General features: G+C 43.3%; 2 protein-coding genes across 2 annotated transcripts in view; both read right to left on the bottom strand.

The window, feature by feature from the left end:
• fbxw8 (F-box and WD repeat domain containing 8) overlaps positions 1 to 13,116 on the bottom strand; it is a 125,145-nt gene extending 112,029 nt beyond the window's left edge. The window contains exons 1-4 of the mRNA XM_084308099.1: positions 12,508 to 13,116; positions 12,313 to 12,417; positions 11,740 to 11,904; positions 5,205 to 5,293 (exon numbers count right to left, since the gene is read on the bottom strand). Coding sequence (XP_084164225.1) covers positions 5,205 to 5,293; positions 11,740 to 11,904; positions 12,313 to 12,417; positions 12,508 to 12,987 — 839 coding nt within the window. The 5' untranslated portion in view covers positions 12,988 to 13,116. The remainder of the gene's footprint in view (positions 1 to 5,204; positions 5,294 to 11,739; positions 11,905 to 12,312; positions 12,418 to 12,507) is intronic.
• Positions 13,117 to 17,502: 4,386 nt separating this feature from the next.
• Positions 17,503 to 23,679, bottom strand: part of rnft2 (ring finger protein, transmembrane 2) — a gene marked incomplete at both ends in the record, with an annotated part of 31,179 nt that continues 25,002 nt past the window's right edge. Inside the window, 4 exons of the mRNA XM_084308809.1 lie at positions 17,503 to 17,637; positions 20,150 to 20,251; positions 20,526 to 20,591; positions 22,346 to 22,495. Coding sequence (XP_084164935.1) covers positions 17,503 to 17,637; positions 20,150 to 20,251; positions 20,526 to 20,591; positions 22,346 to 22,495 — 453 coding nt within the window. The remainder of the gene's footprint in view (positions 17,638 to 20,149; positions 20,252 to 20,525; positions 20,592 to 22,345; positions 22,496 to 23,679) is intronic.

The raw sequence follows: 23,679 nt of genomic DNA, 5'->3' as shown, positions 1-23,679 counted from the left end.
TGGCTAAAAGAATCGCCTCAATCCTATTTTTTTAAGGCAGACAGGCGACACAGCAAGGACAATGAGGAAATAACATGACATCTACTGGTGTATCATTTGTAATATAAATTAATTTATCAATACATTCATTGATCAATAATCTACGTATTATTACACCAACATTTTGTGTATCTCTCCGTCAGTGCAAGGTCATTATAATAAAATGGCAAAAAGACAAAGGTATAATGTTCAGTGCAAACATTTATTATATATAATAATGGAAAGTAGAAATAACTGCTCATTTATAGTTTATTATGCCAGCTATGCAGCTCGTTTATTTTTATCCATTTTCTGCTTCTGCCACAAACGTATGTCTTAGTTATAAGGTGGTCTGTCACAGAGTTAAAAAAAGATTTCACTATCAATTTATTAAATTAGCCATTGTTTTTGGTTCTGGCCCACCATATAATGGCTTCGAAAAAAGGCCAAATTGAATTGTGTTTTTGACAAGCGTTACAACAAGCTTATCACACGGCTACACAGGAGCTCAGAGGTCAGCCTGAACGCTCAGGGAAACGTGCTCATGCTGAGACGGTTGAATCCCCAGATGGGAGAATCTGGACTGTGAGGAATTCAACAACAAACCCTCTCCCTGCTCTGAGCACCTGAGGTTTTCTCCTTACGTTTGACACTTAAGGCTCAGTTTCACCTTAGCTGAGGGTATTACATCTTGCACAGAATCTTTTAAATGGCGTCATTAGTTAAGGAAAAACGTTAAGGCATTTACTACAGTGAAGGATTTGTGCCCCCCCCCCCCCTCAGTGCGCGTAATACAGTCTCACCTGTATCATCTCACAAAGGTGGCCCAACCGTAATACTACAGTCTCACCTGTATCATCTCACAAAGGTGGCCCAACCGTAATACTACAGTCTCACCTGTATCATCTCACAAAGGTGGCCCAACAGTAATAATACAGTCTCACCTGTATCATCTCACAAAGGTGGCCCAACAGTAATAATACAGTCTCACCTGTATCACCTCACAAAGGTGGCCCAACAGTATAATAAGGAAACGTTAAGGTGGAGACTTAAGGGTGTTTTGTTCAACCAATGGTATTTTAAGAAAACATTTAAAGGAAAATCTTAACTTAAGGTGTTTTGTGCAACCAGCCCCAGCATGTGTAACCATGATAATGTGTAACTGACTGTACGTATAACTATGGAAAACTATAAAAAGACATGGCCCAATTTACCAACACTTTTTTCTCTCTCTTTCTAACACACACACACACATGCACACACACTATCTCTCTCCCCTCTCTCCCTTTCTCTGTCTCTTTCTATCCCACACACACACACACGCATGCACAATCGCATACACCTTGTACACACACACATAACCTTCTACATCATTCTCTTATAGTCTGTGCATCATATCAATAACTCATATTATGTACATCAGTGCTCCATTTATTTAATCTACTATCAAGTATAAATACTTTGTTAGCTCACCCTTCTTTAGATCTAGACTAAAGGGGCGACAGTGGCTCAAGAGGTAGAGCAGTCGTCTGGTAATCCGGAGGTTCCCGGCTCGATTCCCGCTCCTCCCGGGCAGCGTGTCCAAGTGTCCTTGAGCAAGACACTTAACCCCTAACTGCTCCCGACGAGTAGGTTGGCACCTTGCATCGTTGCCTCCGCCGTCAGTGTGTGAATGGGTAAAAATGTGAGGAACTAATTGTAAAGCGCTTTGATAAAAGCGCTATATAAATGCAGCCATTTACCATTTATGGGGCCATTGCTGTAACCTATAGGTCTCTCTATGTTGCAACATATCATTCGACAGAGATCTAGGCTATAGGGCCATTGCTGTAACCCAGTGGTCGGCAATAGGCGGCCGCGGACCAAAATTGGCCCGCCAGCAATAATATCTGGTCCGTCAGATTATTTTAAGAATATGATACTTTTTTTTATATCAGACCGACTATAGTCTAGGGCTATATATTTAAGATATAATGTCCAAACAGAGAAACTACCACCACTTAAATAATGCTTATTATACTTTGTTTTATCCATGTTGAGAGTGAATAACAGGTATAGGCAGCGAGGTGCAATGTAGCGCTTGCTCAACATGAATAATGTCAGTGGACAGCGCCTGGTGCTGAAACCTGGTCACTCGTTGGAACGGCTTGTCAAATGAAGCTTGCCGGATATTTCGTTGTGTAACTCGAGACCCGAAGCACGCAATATGTTGAGTGTGGTGACGATCGAAAGGCAAAAAATTCAACTTTCAAACAATGTATTGGATGACCTGCGGAAAATGCAGCATGGAGCCGACAGACGAGAGCAAAGTGCTGCGACGTGCAGCAAACAAGCAAGTGTGGTATGAAATTAAAACAACAGTTCAGTAAGTCATTCAAACTTTATCTTTACTTATATATGACTGTGACATGTGAACAGTAACAATGCAATTAAACTGACGTCAAATCGGAGCAAAAAAAGCTGAATCCGCTTCAAGAAGACGTGATACATTAAGTATATAAAGTCCAATGCACACGGCGGGCGGTTTTTGCAAGGCCACCGATTTTTTAAGCCAGGCGACCGGGACAATGAGGAAATAACATGACTTCTACTGGTGTATCATTTGTAATTGATTTTATCAATACATTCATTTATCAATAACCTACGTATTATTACACCAACATCTTGTGTATCTCTCAGTCAGTGCAAGGTCATTATAATAAAATGGCAAAAAGACAAAGGTATAATGTTCAGTGCAAACATTTATTATATATAATAATTGAAAGTAGAAATAACTGCTCATTTATAGTTTATTATGCCAGCTATGCAGCTTGTTTATTTTGATCCATTTTGATCTGACTCTGCCACAAATGTATGTCTTAGTTTAGAGTTAGAGTTTTATTTTTATTTTTTTATCTACTTTTTCTCCCATTTTAAATTTTTCTCACATCTATCATTGTTTCATCCTAGTTGGTTAAGGCTTAATTCATTCATTGTGGCTTGAAATTAGCATGTACAGAAAGTCACTACCAAAGGACCCAGTATGTCCTCCATGCTCTGTAAATAACTTATGTACATATACCGATATGCCCTAACATGTTACTTGTTTATTGCACAATGTTACTTGTTTATTGCACAATGTTGATTCTATTATATGTTATTTGCACATCGTTGCATTTCATTGTATACTTGTATGCCGTGACAAATAAATCTCTTGACTTGACTTGACTAGACAATCAATAGCAATAGTGGTCCTTTCGGAGGTCAATTTCTGTTGTTGTTTGCAACAGAATAGTTTATTTTGTTGACACAGACCCATGAATCAGAGACGGCACAAAACACTGCAACGTGTCGTCGTGAGGTCATCACTACATGTGCAAATGAAGCAGGTCTATTACAGAGTTTCTGCCCGTATTGCACTTGAACCAGACAACTAAAGGCTACATTGATCTGCTTTAAACACATTTTTTTCAATGAGGAGCGTCCGTCTGTTGGGCTGACGATGTTTCCATCTCCACCAGATCTGTGTCTGTTTCGACAGACAGAAAGGTTCAGAGAGGATCTTTTGGAAGTGGCGGATAATGTCATCTGCCCATTAGCACGAATACATCAGGTCTTAACTGAAAAACAAACCAACAGACAGTGATACCTTCGGTCATCATTTCATCTCTGTTTTGTGATGTAGCCCTAAAACTCCACCCTGAGGGGAGAGTGTCAAACTCTGAGTGAAGGTGGTCAGTCCAAAATGCTGTTGATGACCATCGTGGGGGGGGTCTGAATTCAAAGCATTTGAGCAGCAATATTTTTTTTTTTCTTTTTTTTTATCTTTTCCCCCCTTCTTTTTCCGTTTTTCTCCCCTCCCAATGTTAGTCGTTATGCCAATTCCCAATCCCCTTCCTGGTCGTTGCACACGCTACCCCCTGCCGTCGGTCTGGGAGGGCGGAGACTATCACATGCTTCCTCCGACACATTTGTACCCAGCCCACCACTTCTTTTCACCTGGCAGCGCGGACTCTCACTGGGAGAATGTAACGTGTGGAAGGTCACACTACCTCCCTCCAGATCCTTCCCTCGCTGTGCAGGCGCCCCGACCGAACTGTAGGAGTCGCTGTTTACAACGACCCGGACCCACCCACCGGCTTCCCTCCCGCTGACTCTGCCAATTGAGTCAGTATACTCCCTCCTCACTGGCATCACCTCCCGCTCCCTCCATAAACTGCAGATGGTCCAAAACTCAGCCGCCCGCCTCCTCACTAACACCCGTTCCCGCGAACACATCACTCCTGTCCTCCACTGGCTCCCGATCAAGGAACGCATCAACTTCAAAACACTACTCCGCACCTTCAAAGCCCTCCATAGCCTGGCCCGCACCCTACCTGACTGACCTCCTTCTCCCCTACCGCCCCACCCGTTCCCTCCGGTCCTCTTCCACTCTTTCCCTCACTGTCCCGTCATCCAAACTCAAAAGTTTTGGTGACCGGGCATTCTCACGAGCTGCACCCCGACTCTGGAACTCCCTCCCTCAGACCATCAGAGACTCTCCCTCACTCTCCACCTTCAAATCCAGACTCAAAACCTACCTGTTCTCCCAAGCATTCAACCTTCCTTACCCATAACCACCCTCCTCCAACCCGCCACCATTTTCCCCTGCCCCACGTTCTCTCCTCTCCTGCCCCGCCCCCCCCCACCCCCCTTGGTTTTCCCTTACTCTCCTCCCGACTGTCTCCCCTACTCACTCCCGTATTTGTTATCCGTTACTCATGGTTTTATGTTCCTGTGTATTCTTATTGTTCTCCGTTTCCCTGTGGTTCTATGTTTCTTTGTTTTCTTTGTTGCCTATTGTCAGCGACTTTGGGTCTTTGAAGAGCGCTATACAAAATAAATGAATTATTATTATTATCAGTATGACGGCCGGCTAAGCCGGAGGCAACGCTGACAGCCGGATTCGATACCAGTGTCTCTCGCGTTGGTGACGAGCGCTTAGTCCACTGCGCCACCCAGCCGCCTGAGCAGCAAGATTCTAAATGATTCCCTGTAGACTAGGGATGATGTCCACAGTATTTATTAACCCATTTAGAGCTAAAACGCCTGCTAATAATGCATTATATAGCCTGTATATACACACAAATGTGTTTCTCGGTTTCAATGGGTTAATGTTATACTGTCTGCATCGCATGTTGGACAGAATGACTGTGTTTAACGCTTACCCTGCCAAGACAAAGTGGTTACAGGAGCCGACGTCACAGAGCACCTTCCCCAGCTCAAACTGCAGCTGACTGGTGGATCCAACACGATTCTAGAAAGAGACACACATTGTGAGAAGTGGTTTAACACTTTCAGTGCCAGCAGGGGGCGCACGATTTAGTGCTTGAATGCCAACCATCCACTTCAATGTTAGCGTTAATAACGCCTAATCTATGTTTTAAATTATGGCTCTAATTATGTGTCTAATCTGCCCGTCGCTTATCAATGACTCGTTTTCCAGTCAACATTGTCGAAGCGGATTGTTTTTTTATCGGTTCATTTTCGTTTTATAGCATTTTGAAAAGCCCTCGTTTTCAAGGAAAATAAAAAGATTCCGTGATAAAAGACGTTTACTGGAATATTCTAGAATACACAAAAACGTTGTCATTTTTCGGCCTATTTATGAATCGTTTTCAAATAAACGCTAGATTATCGATAGTATACGTGTACGTATGCACGCTGGGGCCGCGAGCTGAAAATCGATTCTCTTAGTTCCTCATCAGCGATCGCGCACACACACACACATAGGGGACACGTTGATATCTCAGCGAATACAACTCTGATTATCCCAAGATTGGTCAAATAAATTCCTTACCTCAGATCAGGTGTTGTCCAAAAAGATCATTCCAATTCCTGATCGCCATTCCGAAAATCGATCACTACTGTCTACTATCGATTGGCTACTGTGAATATATATTCCAGGCTGATTCCCATCCCGCAATGACTTCCATGTTCATCAGACGGCTTGCCAGCTCAGGGAGCCAGCTGGCCCCGCCTCTACATATCACTGATCCCAGGTCAGTCTAAGCGACTGACGTGCAGTTACTCAGGGATAGACGATAGGGGGGGCTTTTTTCCATTCTGAGCTGCTGATGGGGCTGGTGTACCAACGGGAGACTCGGTTGATGAAATATGAATTCAGATCGCTAATAAAAAAATAAAACGATAATTGTCGTTGTGGGCATTCAGGGGGGGGGCTGATAAAACGTCATATGACGTGATGGGCACTGAAAGTGTTAAAGGAAAACTCCAACATTTTGGGAAATTAGCTTATTTAACATCTTCCCTGGAGTTAGACAAGAAGATACATACCTTTTTTGTCTCTGTGCGTGCATTTTAGCTTTGGGAATAGACGCTCCGTTAGCATAGCTTAGCTTCATCACTGGAAGTGAGTAGGGGCCGGAGCCTTACAGTGTATTGCAAGGTCTGACATTGACCAAACTTGATATGCATGACCTTGGTGGGCTCTAGGTCAACTCCTGAAAAGGGGGTCAATGTCAGACTTTGCAATCAAAAGTTAGGGGGCTAATAACCCTTGCCATAATTTCAGTGTGCCCCCTAACTTTTGATTGCAAGGTCTGACATTGACCCCCTTTTCAGGAGTTGACCTAGAGCCCACCAAGGTCATGCATATCAAGTTTGGTCAATGTCAGACCTTGCAATACACTGTAAGGCACTGTAAGGCTCCGGCCCCTACTCACTTCCAGTGATGAAGCTAAGCTATGCTAACGGAGCGTCTATTCCCAAAGCTAAAATGCACGCACAGAGACAAAAAAGGTATGTATCTTCTTGTCTAACTCCAGGGAAGATGTTAAATAAGCTAATTTCCCAAAATGTTGGAGTTCCCCTTTAAGGTAGGGTTAGGCGACATGTCCAAAATATCACATGACTGTAGTTTTCTTCGTTTTGGTGGTATTCAACGGTATTTCATTTTCCAGTACAAATTACAATGTAATATATGACATATTTTGTATCTTGTAATAATACCACTGCCACTGTGCCGTTTCATTCAAAATTGTCTATTTTCATTTACTTTTGAATACTACTGCAACTTTCTTTCATTAACTAAAAACAATATACAGTACGTATTCTTTTTTTAATGATTATGTATACATCATGGACGACGCTATAGTAAAAATCCATACCTTTGCATGTATTCATGACAGTATACTTTCATATGCTGTATACCTCCCAGCCCTAATTTAAAAGGGACATTTAACCTGTAGTACATTTAAACTCTATTTTGTCTCAAGTCATCAGTTTAGTTGATTTTCCAAGATAAATGATTGCTATGGCCTTTGGTTCACTAGATAATGCTACTTGGTTGTAATGCTTTGTTTTAATTCATGTAATGTGCCTGCATCCTCAGCAGCATTGGAAATGAGGCTCCACTGTCAATGGTTTCCGAGAATTTACATACAGGTTCAATTAAAACAATGAAAATAAATTCCTATAAAACAATAATGTGAAAAAATAATGATCCAAGTCTATACCGTACTTGGTATTGACCAATACTGATAGTTTAGGACAGCAGTGAAAAAGTTATATCAGTGCATAACTACTCTGAAGCCCACTGAAAAATAGAAATGTAGAAACCACTGTACACTAGTAGTTTAGCTGTCTTAACCCATTCTCTGCCAGAGCTTATTCTCATCCTTGTAGCCTCTCTGCCAGCACTATTTGTCTATGGAGATGTTCACCTTCTTTGCAGGGCTATAACTTTTTAAATTGTATTGCTAAATTGACATTACTATGTCCCATTCAACATCAATTATCTATCGTTCAGGATGTAGGAACGTTTTACTTTTTCATTCACACATTCATACTAAAATACCGCCCAGAGTATAAATATGTTTTTATCGTTTTCTGCTGTATTTCATAGAACGTGAGATATAGCCATGAATGCATATCATTTACATTTACATTTAGCTGACGCTTTTATCCAAAGCGACTTACAAGTTCTGTACGACAAGCCATCAGGAAGGGCACAACTCTATCAGCTGAGCAACAATGTTCATCAAAGTGTTGAGTGCTACAGTGTAGGTTAGTTTATTAGGACAAGTGCATGACAGTACGGTTAGTTAGGGTTAGATTTTTTTTTTATTAGATGATCAAATGATCAAATTAGATGATCAAATGCAGTTTGATACCGATCAACGTTATATTAAAATTTCACATGTACATGATCCTAAACGTCATGACTGGTCATCTGCTGGTGACCGGAGGGGGGGGGGGGGGGGGGGGGGGTCGTTTATAATGCAATGACCGACGTTAAATGATTCATGTAGTATGGGTGATATATAGATCAGAGCAGTTTGTATGGTTAATAATAATCAAAAACGCTGAAACTCACGGCAGCTTCCTCGTAGCGATGGGGGATGATACTGGAGCAAAAAGATCGCTATTATTGGGATGTTGATCTAGGTGATCCAGTTCCGGTTTGTATAATACTAATATACGTCCAATCATGTTGTTTATTGAGTTATGGCAACGGATCGATATGCACGGTGTCTGGATAGAGTCCTGCGAGCGATAGTGAGTGGCCGGACGCAATAGCGGACGGACTAAGTACTTCCGGCCACTTCCGGTTTTGGCAACTCGCCGATCGGCCACCAGGTGGCGGTAGTGAAGCGTTGGAGAGTTGAGCGGAGATCTACAGCACCAGTCAAGACTCCGTGGGTGAAATGTGAATACCATGACAGAAATTTGAAATATTGATCTCAAAGACGCTGTAAAACGTCATTGGCAGATTACGCATGGCGAGAAAAGGGTTAATGCTGTATTAGCCTGACCTATTTCATGTGACACAACAAAAATATTTTGGATTGTAATAATATTTATTCTGAAAATGTTGGTCCGCTGATAAAACGTTTAAAAACCTCTACCTTACAATAACCCACCCAGCCCTCTACCTTACAATAACCCACTCAGCCCTCTACCTTACAATAACCCACTCAGCCCTCTACCTTACAATAACCCACTCAGCCCTCTACCTTACAATAACCCACTCAGCCCTCTACCTTACAATAACCCACCCAGCCCTCTACCTTACAATAACCCACCCAGCCCTCTACCTTACAATAACCCACTCAGCCCTCTACCTTACAATAACCCACTCAGCCCTCTACCTTACAATAACCCACTCAGCCCTCTACCTTACAATAACCCACTCAGCCCTCTACCTTACAATAACCCACTCAGCCCTCTACCTTACAATAGCCCACCCTGCCCCTCTCCCTTACAATAACCCACTCAGCCCTCTACCTTACAATAACCCACTCAGCCCTCTACTAGAGCCATATGAAATCCGCGTTCACGGAATCGCGGACGGAATCGCGGAATTAACCAATAAAAATGGAATCAACTGCAAAACGTGGAATATTGCAGAATTTGGCCTAATCTGGACTGAAATTTCGTTTTTGGGTGGAACGTTTGGTGCACGCGCGACCGGGGAGGCGGGGACTCTACAGCGTGTTACACACAACACACACAGCCGCGGTGCTCAAGCGTCTGGCTGCTTCAGTGTTAACATCGTCAAGAAGCTAAACAATTCCACAATAAGCCCTCAATTCAGAGCAGAATACAGTGTTTTGCTAATTCTGTCAACGTTCCGTGGACTGGACCCGCAAAAACACTTGCGACACTATTGTGATTAAATAGCTATAACGTTAGGACGTTTAGCGTCTAGCTAAATCTAGTGCACCCATCCATTTGTTTAATGCAAACGATTGTCATTATACACTGCCCTTTATAAACTAAATACACTTAAATAGCTATGTAACGTTATAGGACTATCTATGGAAATGATAGCTTCTAGAAGTTCTAGCTAAATCTGGTGCACCCATATTTGTTTAATGCAAACGATTGTCATTATACACTGCCCTTTATAATCTAAATAAACTTAAATAGCTATGAAACGTTACAGTACATAGGACTATAGATGGAAATGATAGCTTCTTGCTAAATCTAGTGCACCCATCCATTTGTTTAATGCAAACGATTGCCATTATACACTGTCCTTTATAAACGAAATAAACTAAACTAAAGGTGCCTAAATTATGCATTACTAAATTTCATCACAATATAATAGATATAGCTAGGTTACTGACATTGTCATTGTGATAATGTCAGTAGTAGCTAGCTGTATCTATTGTTTACACTTGAAATATGTATTTTTATTTTGTCACAATATTAATTGAAAAATATTGTGTAAAATTGAACTGTATTTCTGAGTTGCAGCACTTAAAAACATTAAATGGACTGTTATATCTTATTCAATTGTGGAATTTTTTTCATTCCCACTTATTAGACACTATTTCTGATGGTAAAATGAGCATAAAAGGCAAAATACAGAATTCTGAAATATTAAAACGGAAAAAATTGAATTTGGGAAAAAATTAAATGGAATTTGGAAAATAATAAAACGGATTTCATATGGCTCTACCCTCTACTTAAGCATTACATCACACGCAGGAGTGGTTTGTGACCAATAAACCATGCCTAGGGGTGGTTGTTAGGCCCGAGGCGCAGCCGAGGGTCGTTAGACCCCCCTAGGCATGGTTTATTGGTCACAAATCACGACTGCACGTGGTGTAAAGCTTTTATACAACTGCCAGATTCATCCAACCTTATTTCTATACAATAAACACACATTAATCGAAGATTTATTGAAAAAACCATCCGCCAGAAAAAGTTGTTCCCACAACTCCATGTGGAAGCAGCTTGAAGTGCATCCAACCAAACTAACACATCCAACTGTGTATTATTGGAATGATTGAGAGAAGTTGCCTCATGTGGAAGCAGCTTGAAGTGCATCCAACCAACTAACACATCCAACTGTGTATTATTGGAATGATTGATTGAAAATTTTATTACCAGATGCAGAATGGGTACAATACAGTACGGCTCAATACACACAATTGTTAAGGGAATGCATAGGAAAAAAACGTTTTCTTCGCCCTATTTTTTTATTTATTTCTTTTAGCCTAAACTTAACCAGTTGGAAACCAGGGGTACAGTAATAAAATTAGCAATCAACCAATCAATCAATTCAATAGACCATGCTCACTTAAAACAGCGCTGCTTCTCTCTCAGTCTGACTCCCCCGCTGTTGCAGACAGGAGTGTGTGTGTGTGTGTGTGCGTGTGTGTGTGTGTGTGTGTGTGTGTCACAGTGTGTGTGTGCGTGTGTGTGTGTATGTGTGTGTGTGTGTGTGTGTGTGTGTGTGTGTGTGTGTGTGTGTATGTGTGTGTGTGTGTTTGTGGGTACGCCAGCGTCGGACAGTGAGAGAGAACGCTGCAGTCAGTAGCAAGAAGGAAGTAGAAATTTAAATCAATCAATTAATCTATCAATCAAACCGCGATTTTTCTTTTGTTCTAGATTGCCTCAAGACCCATCAATTACATCATCCAACATTGTTTAAAGGGCTAACACATTCCCCTTGACAGAATCGCTTCATATTTAGTCGTTTAGTCGCCATTAACATATCCATTTGTAAATATTATTGGCCACCTTCTTGTGATCCGGCGGAGTGATGTGATGTGGGTCGGTTGTGGGCGGGTCCTGGGCCAGCAGCGTGGATTGTTGCCAATAAAGACGTGTAAAATGACTGTTTCAGCCAATCAGAATCGAGAAATTTGCATGCCGTTGTATAACTTACAATAGCCCACCCTGCCCCTCTCCCTCCTACACGACCACAGTGGACACCATGCAGCCTACCTTCCAGTTGGAGCACACCGTCTTGTCGGAGAGCCTGCAGTCCCTCAGTGTGCTCTTCCAGCAGGGGGAGTCAGACACGCTGGCGTCCTGGTGATAACCCTCCTTATGGCATAACCTGAACCACAGAACACTGTCCTCTGCCAGGACCTTCCACACCTTGCTCACCTGAGGATTCACCAGGGCAAAGAGGAATGAGTGGGCATGCATCCATTACCTGTCTAAGATTGTGTGCTGACTGAGCCAAGTCCAGTACAGTGCAGGTCAATCCACTTTCAATTATTTAAAAATGAAAACGTAAATTTCACTTTAGTTTCTAACGATAGAAAAATTATTCTCAATTATTCATGAATAGTATGGGAATGCCTTCATTGTATATGACAACCTTTTCATATAAAAAATACAATATTATGTGAACTCTAAATCCATTCCCTGGAGATAATGACCTGGCTACAGTAGAGTTCAGCACACAGGCACCCAAGCTTCAAGTGAGCTGTAGTAGGCCTAGTATGAACCAGAGTATTATGGAACTAATTAGGTCAAGAATGTGTTAATAACATGATGATAGCGGCTTACCTGAGCACATCGTCCCAGTTCAGCGCAGTCAAGATGTTGGAATATCTTCAAAGCTAATTCATATGGCAGCTCAATGTCGAAGAAGGGAATGTCATTGACCTCATTCTGCAAGAAGCAAAACATTGAATGGTTCAATTCATTTTGTGATCATTATCATCATCATGATCACCACCATAATAATCATCACTATCATACCAGATCTTGTATGAGTTGATCCACCAGTTTATCGCCTTTTTTAGTTTTTCTCTGTGGCTGCTGTTGAAAGGACGCACTGCATGCATTTGTCATGTTGTGATATTGCCTCTTCCTTCTTGTCCTCTCCTCCTGCATTCTGTCCAGCAAGTAACCGGTCCTTCCATCCAGCAAGTTACGGGCAATGGACACATACTCTGGTTCGTCCTTCGGTTTTTCGTGACCATGTCCCCCTCCATCAGAGTCCGTATCCTTATCTTCTTTAATGGAACTGCCCTCTTCTGTGGTTGAGGGGCTGTCGGTGTCTCTTTGCTCTGTGCTTTTTCTGTTTTGACAGAGGTCCTTAAAATAGCGGTTTTTCTGGTCAATGTTACCTGGCTGAGAACGAGCAGACACAACTTGATGCTCCTCTTGTGTGCTGCTAGTCTTAGCTAATTCGTGTTTCCAGCTCTCTCTGAACGCCAGAAGTTCCTCTTCTGCCATGTTTTACAAGCGCAATGTAAAAAAACGAGAAACAAGAAAGAACCCACAAGACTTCAAATTAAGACTATGTTATTATACCAGGCTAAGCTCAAGATAAATGTCAGAAGACATTCGCTTGGGAGCAAAACAAACCAAATCCCCTTGCCCAAAACAGTCCGAAGAGGGACAAATGACTGTACAAGGGTTCCGCGCATTTTAATTCCGCAGGGTTTATTCTTTAATTAACAGAGAGACCAATGATGCATGGTAGCAATATTAAACATGCTGTATCGTGCTTCATTTAAATAACATATGGTCATTAAACACAAAGCCAATTGTTCAAATTACTTGTAAAGAAAAATACCAAAGTCACGTAGTTGCCCACACATCTATTCTATTCAACAAAAAGCATCTCCTCATCCGACCAGACGAGAGGAGCGTGTCAAGAGTTAACAGTTGCCTCTCTTTTGGGAGAAGAATAAGATTATGTAAACCCCACACCATGTGACACTTTAATAATGAATAATACAGTGTAGAGAGAGAGAGAAAGGAGAGAGAGTGAGAGAGAGAGAAAAGAAAGAGAGAGAGAGAGAGAGAGAGAGAGAGAGAGAGAGAGAGAGAGAGAGAGAGAGAGAGAGAGAGAGAGAGAGAGAGAGAGAGAGAGAGAGAGAGAGAGAGAGAGAGAGAGAGAGAGAGGGGGGGGATGTACGCAAACACAGTTAAGATTTGATGCGGACAGCAAAGGAGGACCATATTCCAGAACCGAGAAGGAGGGGACGAGGAGGACAATACAACATCAGGTCATTGGTTTCCGCAAAGATGTGCTGGCTCCCGACAGAGCAGCCGTTGCTTCTGCCCGGTGACTCGACCTGTGCCCATCATCAAGGACCCTCGCCTTGCTGCTCCATGGCACAGATGCTCGCTTCACGGCTGAGGAGGATCGGGGACCAGCTGGAGAAAAGCTGTATGGTTGGGGAGGACAGCGGCTACAGCAAAAGCGGGAAATTAAACAGACAATTCCACTTCAACAGCTTTATATGCACAGCAATACACATCACTGTCCTCATATTCTTTGTCAGAAGGCGACACCTGTAGGGCGCGGGTTCATGCGGCAGCAGAAAGCAGCAACAGGTACAGTAGGGTTAGGCTATATCACAGGTGTGTATTGTTCCAATAGGGTGCACAATGCATGCATATTTTTGTATTGCTTGTGAAAAAAAATCTTTAATTCACCGTTAATTTAAAATGTAAAAGAAGGGATATTTATGGTTATTTGTGTAGTTACACAATGTTTTCACGGACTCCAGATGATACGGTTGAAAAGAGAGCAAGGTTACTTTTGAATAATTGTTATGCAATCATTTGACATAATATTCTATGACTACTAGATGGTGCCTTGGGGATCTCGCAGGAGGACGAGGAGCGAGCTGTCAGAACATTAATGCACTAGAATCGGGATCCAGGCCGGAGGATGAAGCGAGGTCCAGACGAGGGGGGTCGATGTGACCGGCGAGGCGGCTTTTTATACCGATGTCATATTGGAACTGTGTGCCTGGCTTATTTCATGTCATATGATATGAATATTGATTGGACCTATTATGAATGTGGGTGTACTGCGACTAGATTGATACAGAGTTGACATATTCAACTCAAAACAATCCGATGCTCATTATTGTAGATGCATGCTGACTCCGACTGTGTGGCGTAGTTGTTATTATCCTTGTATAATAAACATGATGTCATCGTCCCTTGATAGTCGGGAGGGGGTGAAAACTCATTTACCAACGCACTCATTTGAACCTCCACACATACACCACAAACAAGTTACAAATTGACTTGTGGTGGTGAAACCGTGGTGATGCGTGTTGATTTTATTAAGCTTTTTGCGTTGAATGACGCTCATTGGGGAAGACGCTTAGGGCTTCATGTTGCACTGTACTTTTTAAATAAGCTATTGTAAATCTAGCTGCAAAAATAATTACGTCAATGAAAACGTGTCTTTTTTATATGTATTTCTACAGTATTTAGATATATTCTAGGCGGCTCATGTGGAATCTGTTAGGCTAGCACCATTTATAAGCAGGCATGCGTTATGTGGCATTATCATCGTCATTTTTGCATAGGCTCTGCCATTATGTTGTCACATTTTCGAAAATAAGCTGTTTTATATTGCAAAACTGTACTTTGAATGGAACTGCTAAATATGTGTCTTTTATAAAAGGGTGTGTTCTTTATATGGCTCAAATATTTCATATGAACTTTGTGTAGACAAGTTAATAAAAACCTTCTGAAAGACTTGCTAGCCCCTTTCATTGGACAAGAAAAACACAGAAACTGTGGTCTTTGTTTAATTGAAAAGTTGGACTGTGCATAACACAAGCAAGCACCTTGTCCATAAGAAAACGGGTCCATTAACACATGAACTGACTATTCAGAAGAGACTATGAACTGTGCAACATAGCGGCACAGGAAAATCCTGACCTCAGACTGCCACCATCAATACACAGCCATGCAGAAATGCCACAGAAAACAAAGCCTTTTGTTCTTATCTACTGTTTACCTGCTAGTGGTCAATATACAAGGTGACGCCACTGCATGGCACCACAAATACTCATTCAAATCTACAATTCCAACCCTACTGTACAGTGAATAATCCTAATCTTAAACGTGTAAATTCAGAATTCCGGACCCCAAACCCTTAACCCTTTCACTGCCGCACTACCAAACGGTTAACCCTTTCACTGTGACAATACACAGGTTAACCCTTTCACTGCCGCACGACAGCAGGTTAACCCTTTCACTGCCACACTACAGAAGGTTAACCCTTTACCGTCGGTAGTGTGATAGTAAAGGGCAGTGGTGCAGTCGTAATATGGGCCAAGGCCAAACGCCACGTGCGCTCCCGCGCACGCGTACACGCATACATGTTCCCTCGGTTGCGCACAGAACAGATGATACAACTTGTCTCATCCTTCCAGTCGGGAGATCAAGCAACCCCCCACCTACAGGGCTTGTATCTTGGTTGTCGGTATCCTATTATTATGCAAAGTCTAGGTGATAAGTGCCGGCCAGGGTATACGGCGCAACAAGTCATTTTTGTGTCGTCGCGCCGTATACCCCGGCCGGCACTTATCACCTAGACTTTGCATAATAATAGAATGCGCGCACTTTTGCCTCAGTGATGTAGCCTAAATGGCGTTTAACCGCGTTTGACCACCACTGCATACCTGGTAAAGGGTTAACCTTATGTAGTGTGGCAGTGAAAGGGTTAATCAATGATATTGTAGGTAGAGTCCCTTCTCAGGACAGTCCGTGCTCTTCTTCATTGTTGATACACATAGCTCTAGCTAGTTAGCCACACAACGAATGCGACGTCAAAGGGGCTACGATCCAGTCTGTATAGGCCCTGGAATCTACTTGGGGGCGCGATGTGGAGTAGATTTCAGTGTTTATTTCAGGGCCTGTACAGATTGGATTGTGTCCCCGTTGACTTGGAGTTATCCAGTATGACTCAGCATTGGTTTTGTGGCTAACTAGCTGGAGTTCTCCAGTATGAAGAACAGCATGGACTGTGCTGAGGAAGGATATCGATAGAGGCGTGTGCTAAAGTTCCCATGGACACGGTGTGAATACCATAGTTTAACCTTATACATCACTTTAAGGGGGAAATTATAATGATCAAGTACCTATAGATTAATGAGGAATTAAATACAAACCCTTCATTAACCAACGGTTACTCAAGACTCACACCTGATGTCTCAGTGCAGGGAAATTCTTACACTATGTAAAGTAAAGAATGATCCATTTGACTCTCAAATCCCCCTTTTCCACCCGCTGACCCAATTCTAAAACGTAACTGTCGGGTAAAAAATATATTTAATAATATTTGTCCCAACATTTTGTTAACATGATAGTTTCTCATTAGTTCCTAGGTACTTAATCATCATTTGTGCCCACTGAGGTCAAGTGTTGGGGCGGTTATGAAATCATAGAGACATGTCTACTTCCAAAGAACGATCTGCTTGAGTATTGGGCTGAGGTGTTTACTACACTGGTTCTCAACGTCATGTCATGGACCCCCACATTGATACACAGTAGGCCACAGACCCCCATTTGATGACATGTCAATTCGGGGGACCCCCACCCGAGAGGATATCTGTTGTATCATAGTCCAGGATTCCAGAACTCTATACTGTAGGTGTAGAGACAACACTGGAGAGAGTGAAACCTATGATTAGAGTCGTCACTCTTACATATTCTCCCATTGTGCCAACTTCTAGTTCATGAAATGTTGAAATTAAACTGTTCTCCATTCTTCTGGGGACCCCCTTGTCTAGTAGATCTGGGACCCCCTGGTCTAGTAGATCTGGGACCTCCTGGTCTAGTAGATCTGGGACCTCCTGGTCTAGTAGATCTGGGACCTCATGGTCTAGTAGATCTGGGACCTCCTGGTCTAGTAGATCTGGGACCCCCTGGTCTAGTAGATCTGGGACCTCCTGGTCTAGTAGATCTGGACCCTCCTGGAGAACCGCTGGTCTAGTAGATCTGGAAGTGAGCGGAGGTGGTCCCATCTTTCCAGCAGCGCAGCGTCTCCATGACAGCGGAGCGACACAGCGGGCAGGTTCTCTCCCGGTCGAACCACAGACAGAGACACTCGTCGCAGAACACGTGCTGGAGGGGACAGAGGCAGACAGGCCCGTATTATCAGAACACGTGCTGGAGGGGACAGAGGCAGACAGGCCCGTATTATCAGAACACCTGCTGGAGGGGACAGAGGCAGACAGGCCCGTATTATCAGAACACCTGCTGGAGGGGACAGAGGCAGACAGGCCCGTATTATCAGAACACCTGCTGGAGGGGACAGAGGGAGACAGGCCCGTATTATCAGAACACGTGCTGGAGGGGACAGAGGCAGACAGGCCTGTATTATCAGAACACCTGCTGGAGGGGACAGAGGCAGACAGGCCCGTATGATCAGAACACCTGCTGGAGGGGACAGAGGGAGACAGGCCTGTATTATCAGAACACCTGCTGGAGGGGACAGAGGCAGACAGGCCCGTATTATCAGAACACCTGCTGGAGGGGACAGAGGCAGACAGGCCCGTATTATCAGAACACCTGCTGGAGGGGACGCGTGAACACTTAAGGTAACTAACTTGCGTTCAGCGTTTCTCTGATTGGCCACGACGCCCACGTGACCGCTCGCTAGCACGCCCCCTTATCCACGCCTGCCGCTCTGTGTGTTGCAGCGCGCGGCACGGCAGAGCGGCAGAGGTCCCTCGAATCATTAAAAAAATATACTGTTAACTGGAATATGTTGTGCCTTTACACAAAAAATATACCGTTAACTGGAATATGTTGTGCCTTTACACATATGTTGGATTATGTAATTGGTTTGTCATGACAAACAAATAAAAAAATCGCGATTTACCCGGTGGCTACAACAACACACAGTGACTGCATGTTGTAGCCACCGGGTAAATCGCGATTTTTTATTTGTTTGTCATGACAAACCAATTACATAATCCAACATATGTGTAAAGGCACAACATATTCCAGTTAACGGTATATTTTTTTTAATGATTTGTTACGGCGCAATCAATACTTCCATGCATTCGGGACCTCCATGTTTTGGGGGTATTCATCAGACAAATCGGATCCGGGATTCGGCTCCCATCAGTCGGGCAAGAACTGCGGGTTTTCAGCCTCTCTCCTCTCTCCTGGAGCTTAAGGGGGAGCTTAATATTCCTGCCTCTGAGGAGGTGGCTACAACAACACACAGTGACTACATGCAGTCACTGTGTGTTGTTGTAGCCACCGGGTAAATCGCGATTTTTTTATTTGTTTGTCATGACAAACCAATTACATAATCCAACATATGTGTAAAGGCACAACATATTCCAGTTAAATTGAGGAAGGCGAGAACACACAGGGACCTCTGCCGCTCTGCCACGCCGCGCGCTGCAACACACAGAGCGGCAGGCGTGGATAAGGGGGCGTGCTAGCGCGCGGTCACGTGGGCGCCGTGGCCAATCAGAGAAACGCTGAACGCAAGTTAGTTACCTTAAGTGTTCACGCGGAGGGGACAGAGGCAGACAGGCCCATATCCAAACCTTTATTTTTAACGCACAGAATATAGTGCACATCCGTATGGACACAGCTAATGTCTTCAGAGATTTTCAAACGATAAGTTGTTTTTAGCAGCTGAGATTAATTATTTTCTTGCTCGGAAGGAACACAACAACACAGTAAGTCTGTTCCTTGAGATCCCACTTAGATATTAACATACTGTTACTAATTAGCATATGACCATAACCCTAAAGACTCAACACGTATTACTTTTACCCATCATGTAAGAACATTATATGAGAGCAAAGTAGACTCCAGTAACATTAGTGTTTTGTGTTTCTTTTTTTTCTTCTTCTTTTTTACCCAGGGATAGTGCACATTAATCAACATCTTCATTTTTCACATCAATGTAAATTAGCTAGAATTAGCTAATGAGCTGGTTTTCATCTGTAGTCCCTGCCTAACATGCACGTCTTTATGGTGTGGGAGGAAACCAGAGTACCTGGAGGAAACCCACGCGAACACAGGGAGAACATGCAAACTCCACTCAGAAAGGCCCCCTGCTGGGGTTCGAACCCAGGACCTTCTTGCTGTGAGGCAGCAGTGCTAACCACTGTGCCACCGTGCCGCCATTAGTGGGCCATTTGCAGGGGTGCAGTCGTAATATGGGCGAAGGCCAAACGCGCGTGCACGCGCACGCGCATACATGTTCCCTCTGTTGCGCACAAAACAGATGATATACCTTGTCTCATCCTTCCAGTGAAGTCGGGAGATCAAGCAACCCCCCACCACACCTACAGGGCTTGTATTTGGTTGTCGGTATCCTATTATTATGCAAAGTCTAGGTGATAAGTGGCGCGACGAGTCATTTGATCACCTAGACTTTGCATAATAATAGGATGCGCGCACTTCGGCCTCAGTGACGAAGGCCAAACGCTGTTTGACCGCGTTTGCCCAGCACTGCACCCCTGGCCATTTGTTCGCCGTTCCAAGCAGGCACTACGCACAAATCTATAGTGAGCAAGGAGGAGGCATCCAATGCATTTAGCCAACCGCCTCTTCATCCCCTCTTATGGTAAATCAGCCCCAGCATGTTGTCCCCACACGCCCTTACCTGGCAGATAAGAGCTATGGGCTCTCTGAAATCAGCCTGACAAATGGCACAGACATCGCCTGCCTCACTGCACTGCTGGCCGCTGGCCCTCACGCCATAGCTCTGAAGGAAGGGGAGGAAGAGAAAGAGAGGGCTTTAATGTGGAGATAAACGTCTTGCCATGCTGTGGCATTGGACACAGAAAGCCTATCGGTCCACTTGTTTCACTGTCATTCATACCGTGGCTGATGATGACGATGGTGAAAACAATCACATGCAAGCAGAGAAGTTGTCCATTTTCAACTGACTCCAGACGTTTAAAATCCATCCTGGTGTGCGCATGAAAGGTGAAATAACAGCAAACACAAAGACAATCAAGAGCATCTACAGGTCTTACCTGCGAGGTGCAGAGGATGAGCAGGGCCTTGCGGATGGCAGATATACGGCCACAGATGTCAAAGGACTGCAATAAAGACCAAGCGCAATCAGGCTATTGGGAGAACTCAAACAACATACTGTACACAACACATCCTGTTTAAAAGCTCCTGTATAGCTGTATTGGCCGCATCTGACCACACTTGCTGGGCATTTTGAACCGGTCTGCAAGGTCTCTGTATCACATCGTGTCTTTAGGTATTTTGCTTTTTACATTTGTTATTCAAGTGTGAACCAGCTATTTATGGGTAGATCGATGCTTTATTAATCCACTGTCTGAAGCAGTGCTTGTAATCAAATAAATACACACACACAAAATATGAATAACAAAACAAATAGTAGAGAATAGGAGAAAAATATATAAGAAATATATCCCTACTATAAGGGGTTGAGAGAGTTGAGATATATCTGATCTGATCTTAGCATACCTTATCTTATGTTATCTTAGTATTTGACAAGTTGCTGTTGCTCACACATAGATATGACCATATTGACAGGCAGTTTACATTACATATCAGTTCTATGGAGTGGGGTCTATGCTTGAGTTAGGAACAAAAGGTGAATACTGACTCCACATTCCTCCAGTGTTCTGTGCTGGTGTTACGCTGCATCAACCCTTCCATACATTGAAGCTACAGTTGCTTGCTCGAGAGTGCCACGCTGCATTCGTTTATGGCCAGGGGTGTGAAGTTGGAAGTGTTCAATTCATACAATCTTATAAATTCCATATTTTTTCCTCAACGTATACAATGTGGGTGGCCATGTTGAAATGACGTCAAATCATGTTGAGGCTTGAAGTGGGGCTTGATAAATCATGTTGAGGCTTGAAATGGGGCTTGATAAATCATGTCGAGGCTTGAAGCGGGGCTTGATAAATCATGTCGAGGCTTGAAGCGGGGCTTGATAAATCATGTTGAGGCTTGAAGTGGGGCTTGATAAATCATGTCGAGGCTTGAAGCGGGGCTTGATAAATCATGTCGAGGCTTGAAGCGGGGCTTGATAAATCATGTTGAGGCTTGAAGCGGGGCTTGATAAATCATGTTGAGGCTTGAAGCGGGGCTTGATAAATCATGTCGAGGCTTGAAGCGGGGCTTGATAAATCATGTTGAGGCTTGAAGTGGGGATTGATAAATCATGTTGAACCTTGAAGCGGGGCTTGATAAAATATGTTGAGGCTTGAACTGAGGCTTGATAAATCATGTTGAGGCTTGAAGCGGGGCTTGATAAATCATGTTGAACCTTGAAGCGGGGCTTGATAAAATATGTTGAGGCTTGAAGCGGGGCTTGATAAATCATGTCGAGGCTTGAAGCGGGGCTTGATAAATCATGTCGAGGCTTGAAGCGGGGCTTGATAAATCATGTCGAGGCTTGAAGCGGGGCTTGATAAATCATGTCGAGGCTTGAAGCGGGGCTTGATAAATCATGTCGAGGCTTGAACTGAGGCTTGATAAATCATGTTGAGGCTTGAAGTGGGGCTTGATAAATCATGTTGAACCTTGAAGCGGGGCTTGATAAAATATGTTGAGGCTTGAACTGAGGCTTGATAAATCATGTTGAGGCTTGAAGTGGGGCTTGATAAATCATGTTGAGGCTTGAAGTGGGGCTTGATAAATCATGTTGAACCTTGAAGCGGGGCTTGATAAAATATGTTGAGGCTTGAACTGAGGCTTGATAAATCATACCCACGTTTACGGCCCAGGAACTTGGGGAGTTTTATTTGACTTTTCCTAGTAGGAAGTCGGAATTTCCGACCTCCCGAGTTCTAATGGAATGCAGTATTACCTTGCAGAGGCTGTAGATGATGATGAGCATGGCTCCCAGGAAGTAGCTGGAGGAGGGGTCTTCTCCCATGATGTACTTGTACCACAGCTGGACGGGCACCAGGGCTCGGAACAGCTGGCTCAACTCCTCAATCAACAGGTAGAACTTACCCTGGACACACAGGCAAACACACAGTCAGCTTGGAAAACCATGCTATTATATACAGATAGGTAGCCTAGGCATGGAAGGGCATGGAAGAAAATAACTATAACTTATCACAAGTTTTGTGCATGGTTATGGTTTGTGGGCTTTCATAAGTCACTGCATGGAAACGATATATAATAAAATAATTAAAGACCCAAATCAGTGATCCAAACATAAACAATGGGGAGCTCCTAAGAAAGGAGACGTGTTTTCACTATCTAGTTAACTGGCTGAGCTCTTGATACCAGCAGTAACACTAGGCAACATGTCTTTTTTACCCAGGGACAGCTCTTGATGCCAGGAGTAACACTAGGCAACATGTTTTCCCTCTCTAGTTGACTGGCTGAGCTCTTGATACCAGCAGTAACACTAGGCAACATGTTTTCCCTCTCTAGTTGACTGGCTGAGCTCTTGATACCAGGAGTAACACTAGAATTTTAATTTTAATTGATTCATACACACGCACACGATACAATACAATACATCATCATCATGGTGAGAACATCATCATTGAAATTGTGTGCGTGTGCCAGGTCTACCAAGAAGCTATTTAAAGCTTTTGGAGGGAGCCTGATCACAAACAGAGGCAAACAAAACATACAACGTGGATAGGCTTACACACCTACCTACTTACATACATACATAAATACAAATAATATTCCCAAGTTTGGTTACTATTTAGAGATATGATTTGAGCAATTTCTCTTTCAGTGATTTTTTGAAAGTGGAGATGGATTTTGACAGGTCAGGCTTTAAAAGCGTATTTTCCAGCTACAGATCAAACTTTAAATATCATCCAAATATCATCCAATTAAAGCTGACAGTCTACAATTTAAACTCATAGTCATTGTGTCACTTCATATCGAAATGTGGAAAAAAGTTAAAAAGAAAACCTTGCTGCTCCCAAAATACAGTAGTTGTGGAGCTTATTCTTGTGAAGAAAACAAAAGCAGAGCTAACTCAGTGGTTTGAGGCACCAACTTGACGTCACCAGTGAAGCGGGTGCTCTTCAATAATTAATGAGAGCAATATGTATTCACTCTTTTCTTTGATCCACCCCCAGACTGTTCACAATAGGACCAGACCGCTCCCCGGCACTGGCCTATCTAGTTGAAAGCGGTGTGCGCCGTTAAAGGCTTCAAACAGCACGC

This window comes from Notolepis coatsorum (assembly GCF_963971535.1).
Source record: "Notolepis coatsorum genome assembly, chromosome: 2".
In the NCBI taxonomy this organism is placed as follows: domain Eukaryota; kingdom Metazoa; phylum Chordata; class Actinopteri; order Aulopiformes; family Paralepididae; genus Notolepis; species Notolepis coatsorum.
Note: the sequence above shows the minus strand (reverse complement) of the source record. Positions and strands in the feature narration are given on the sequence as shown.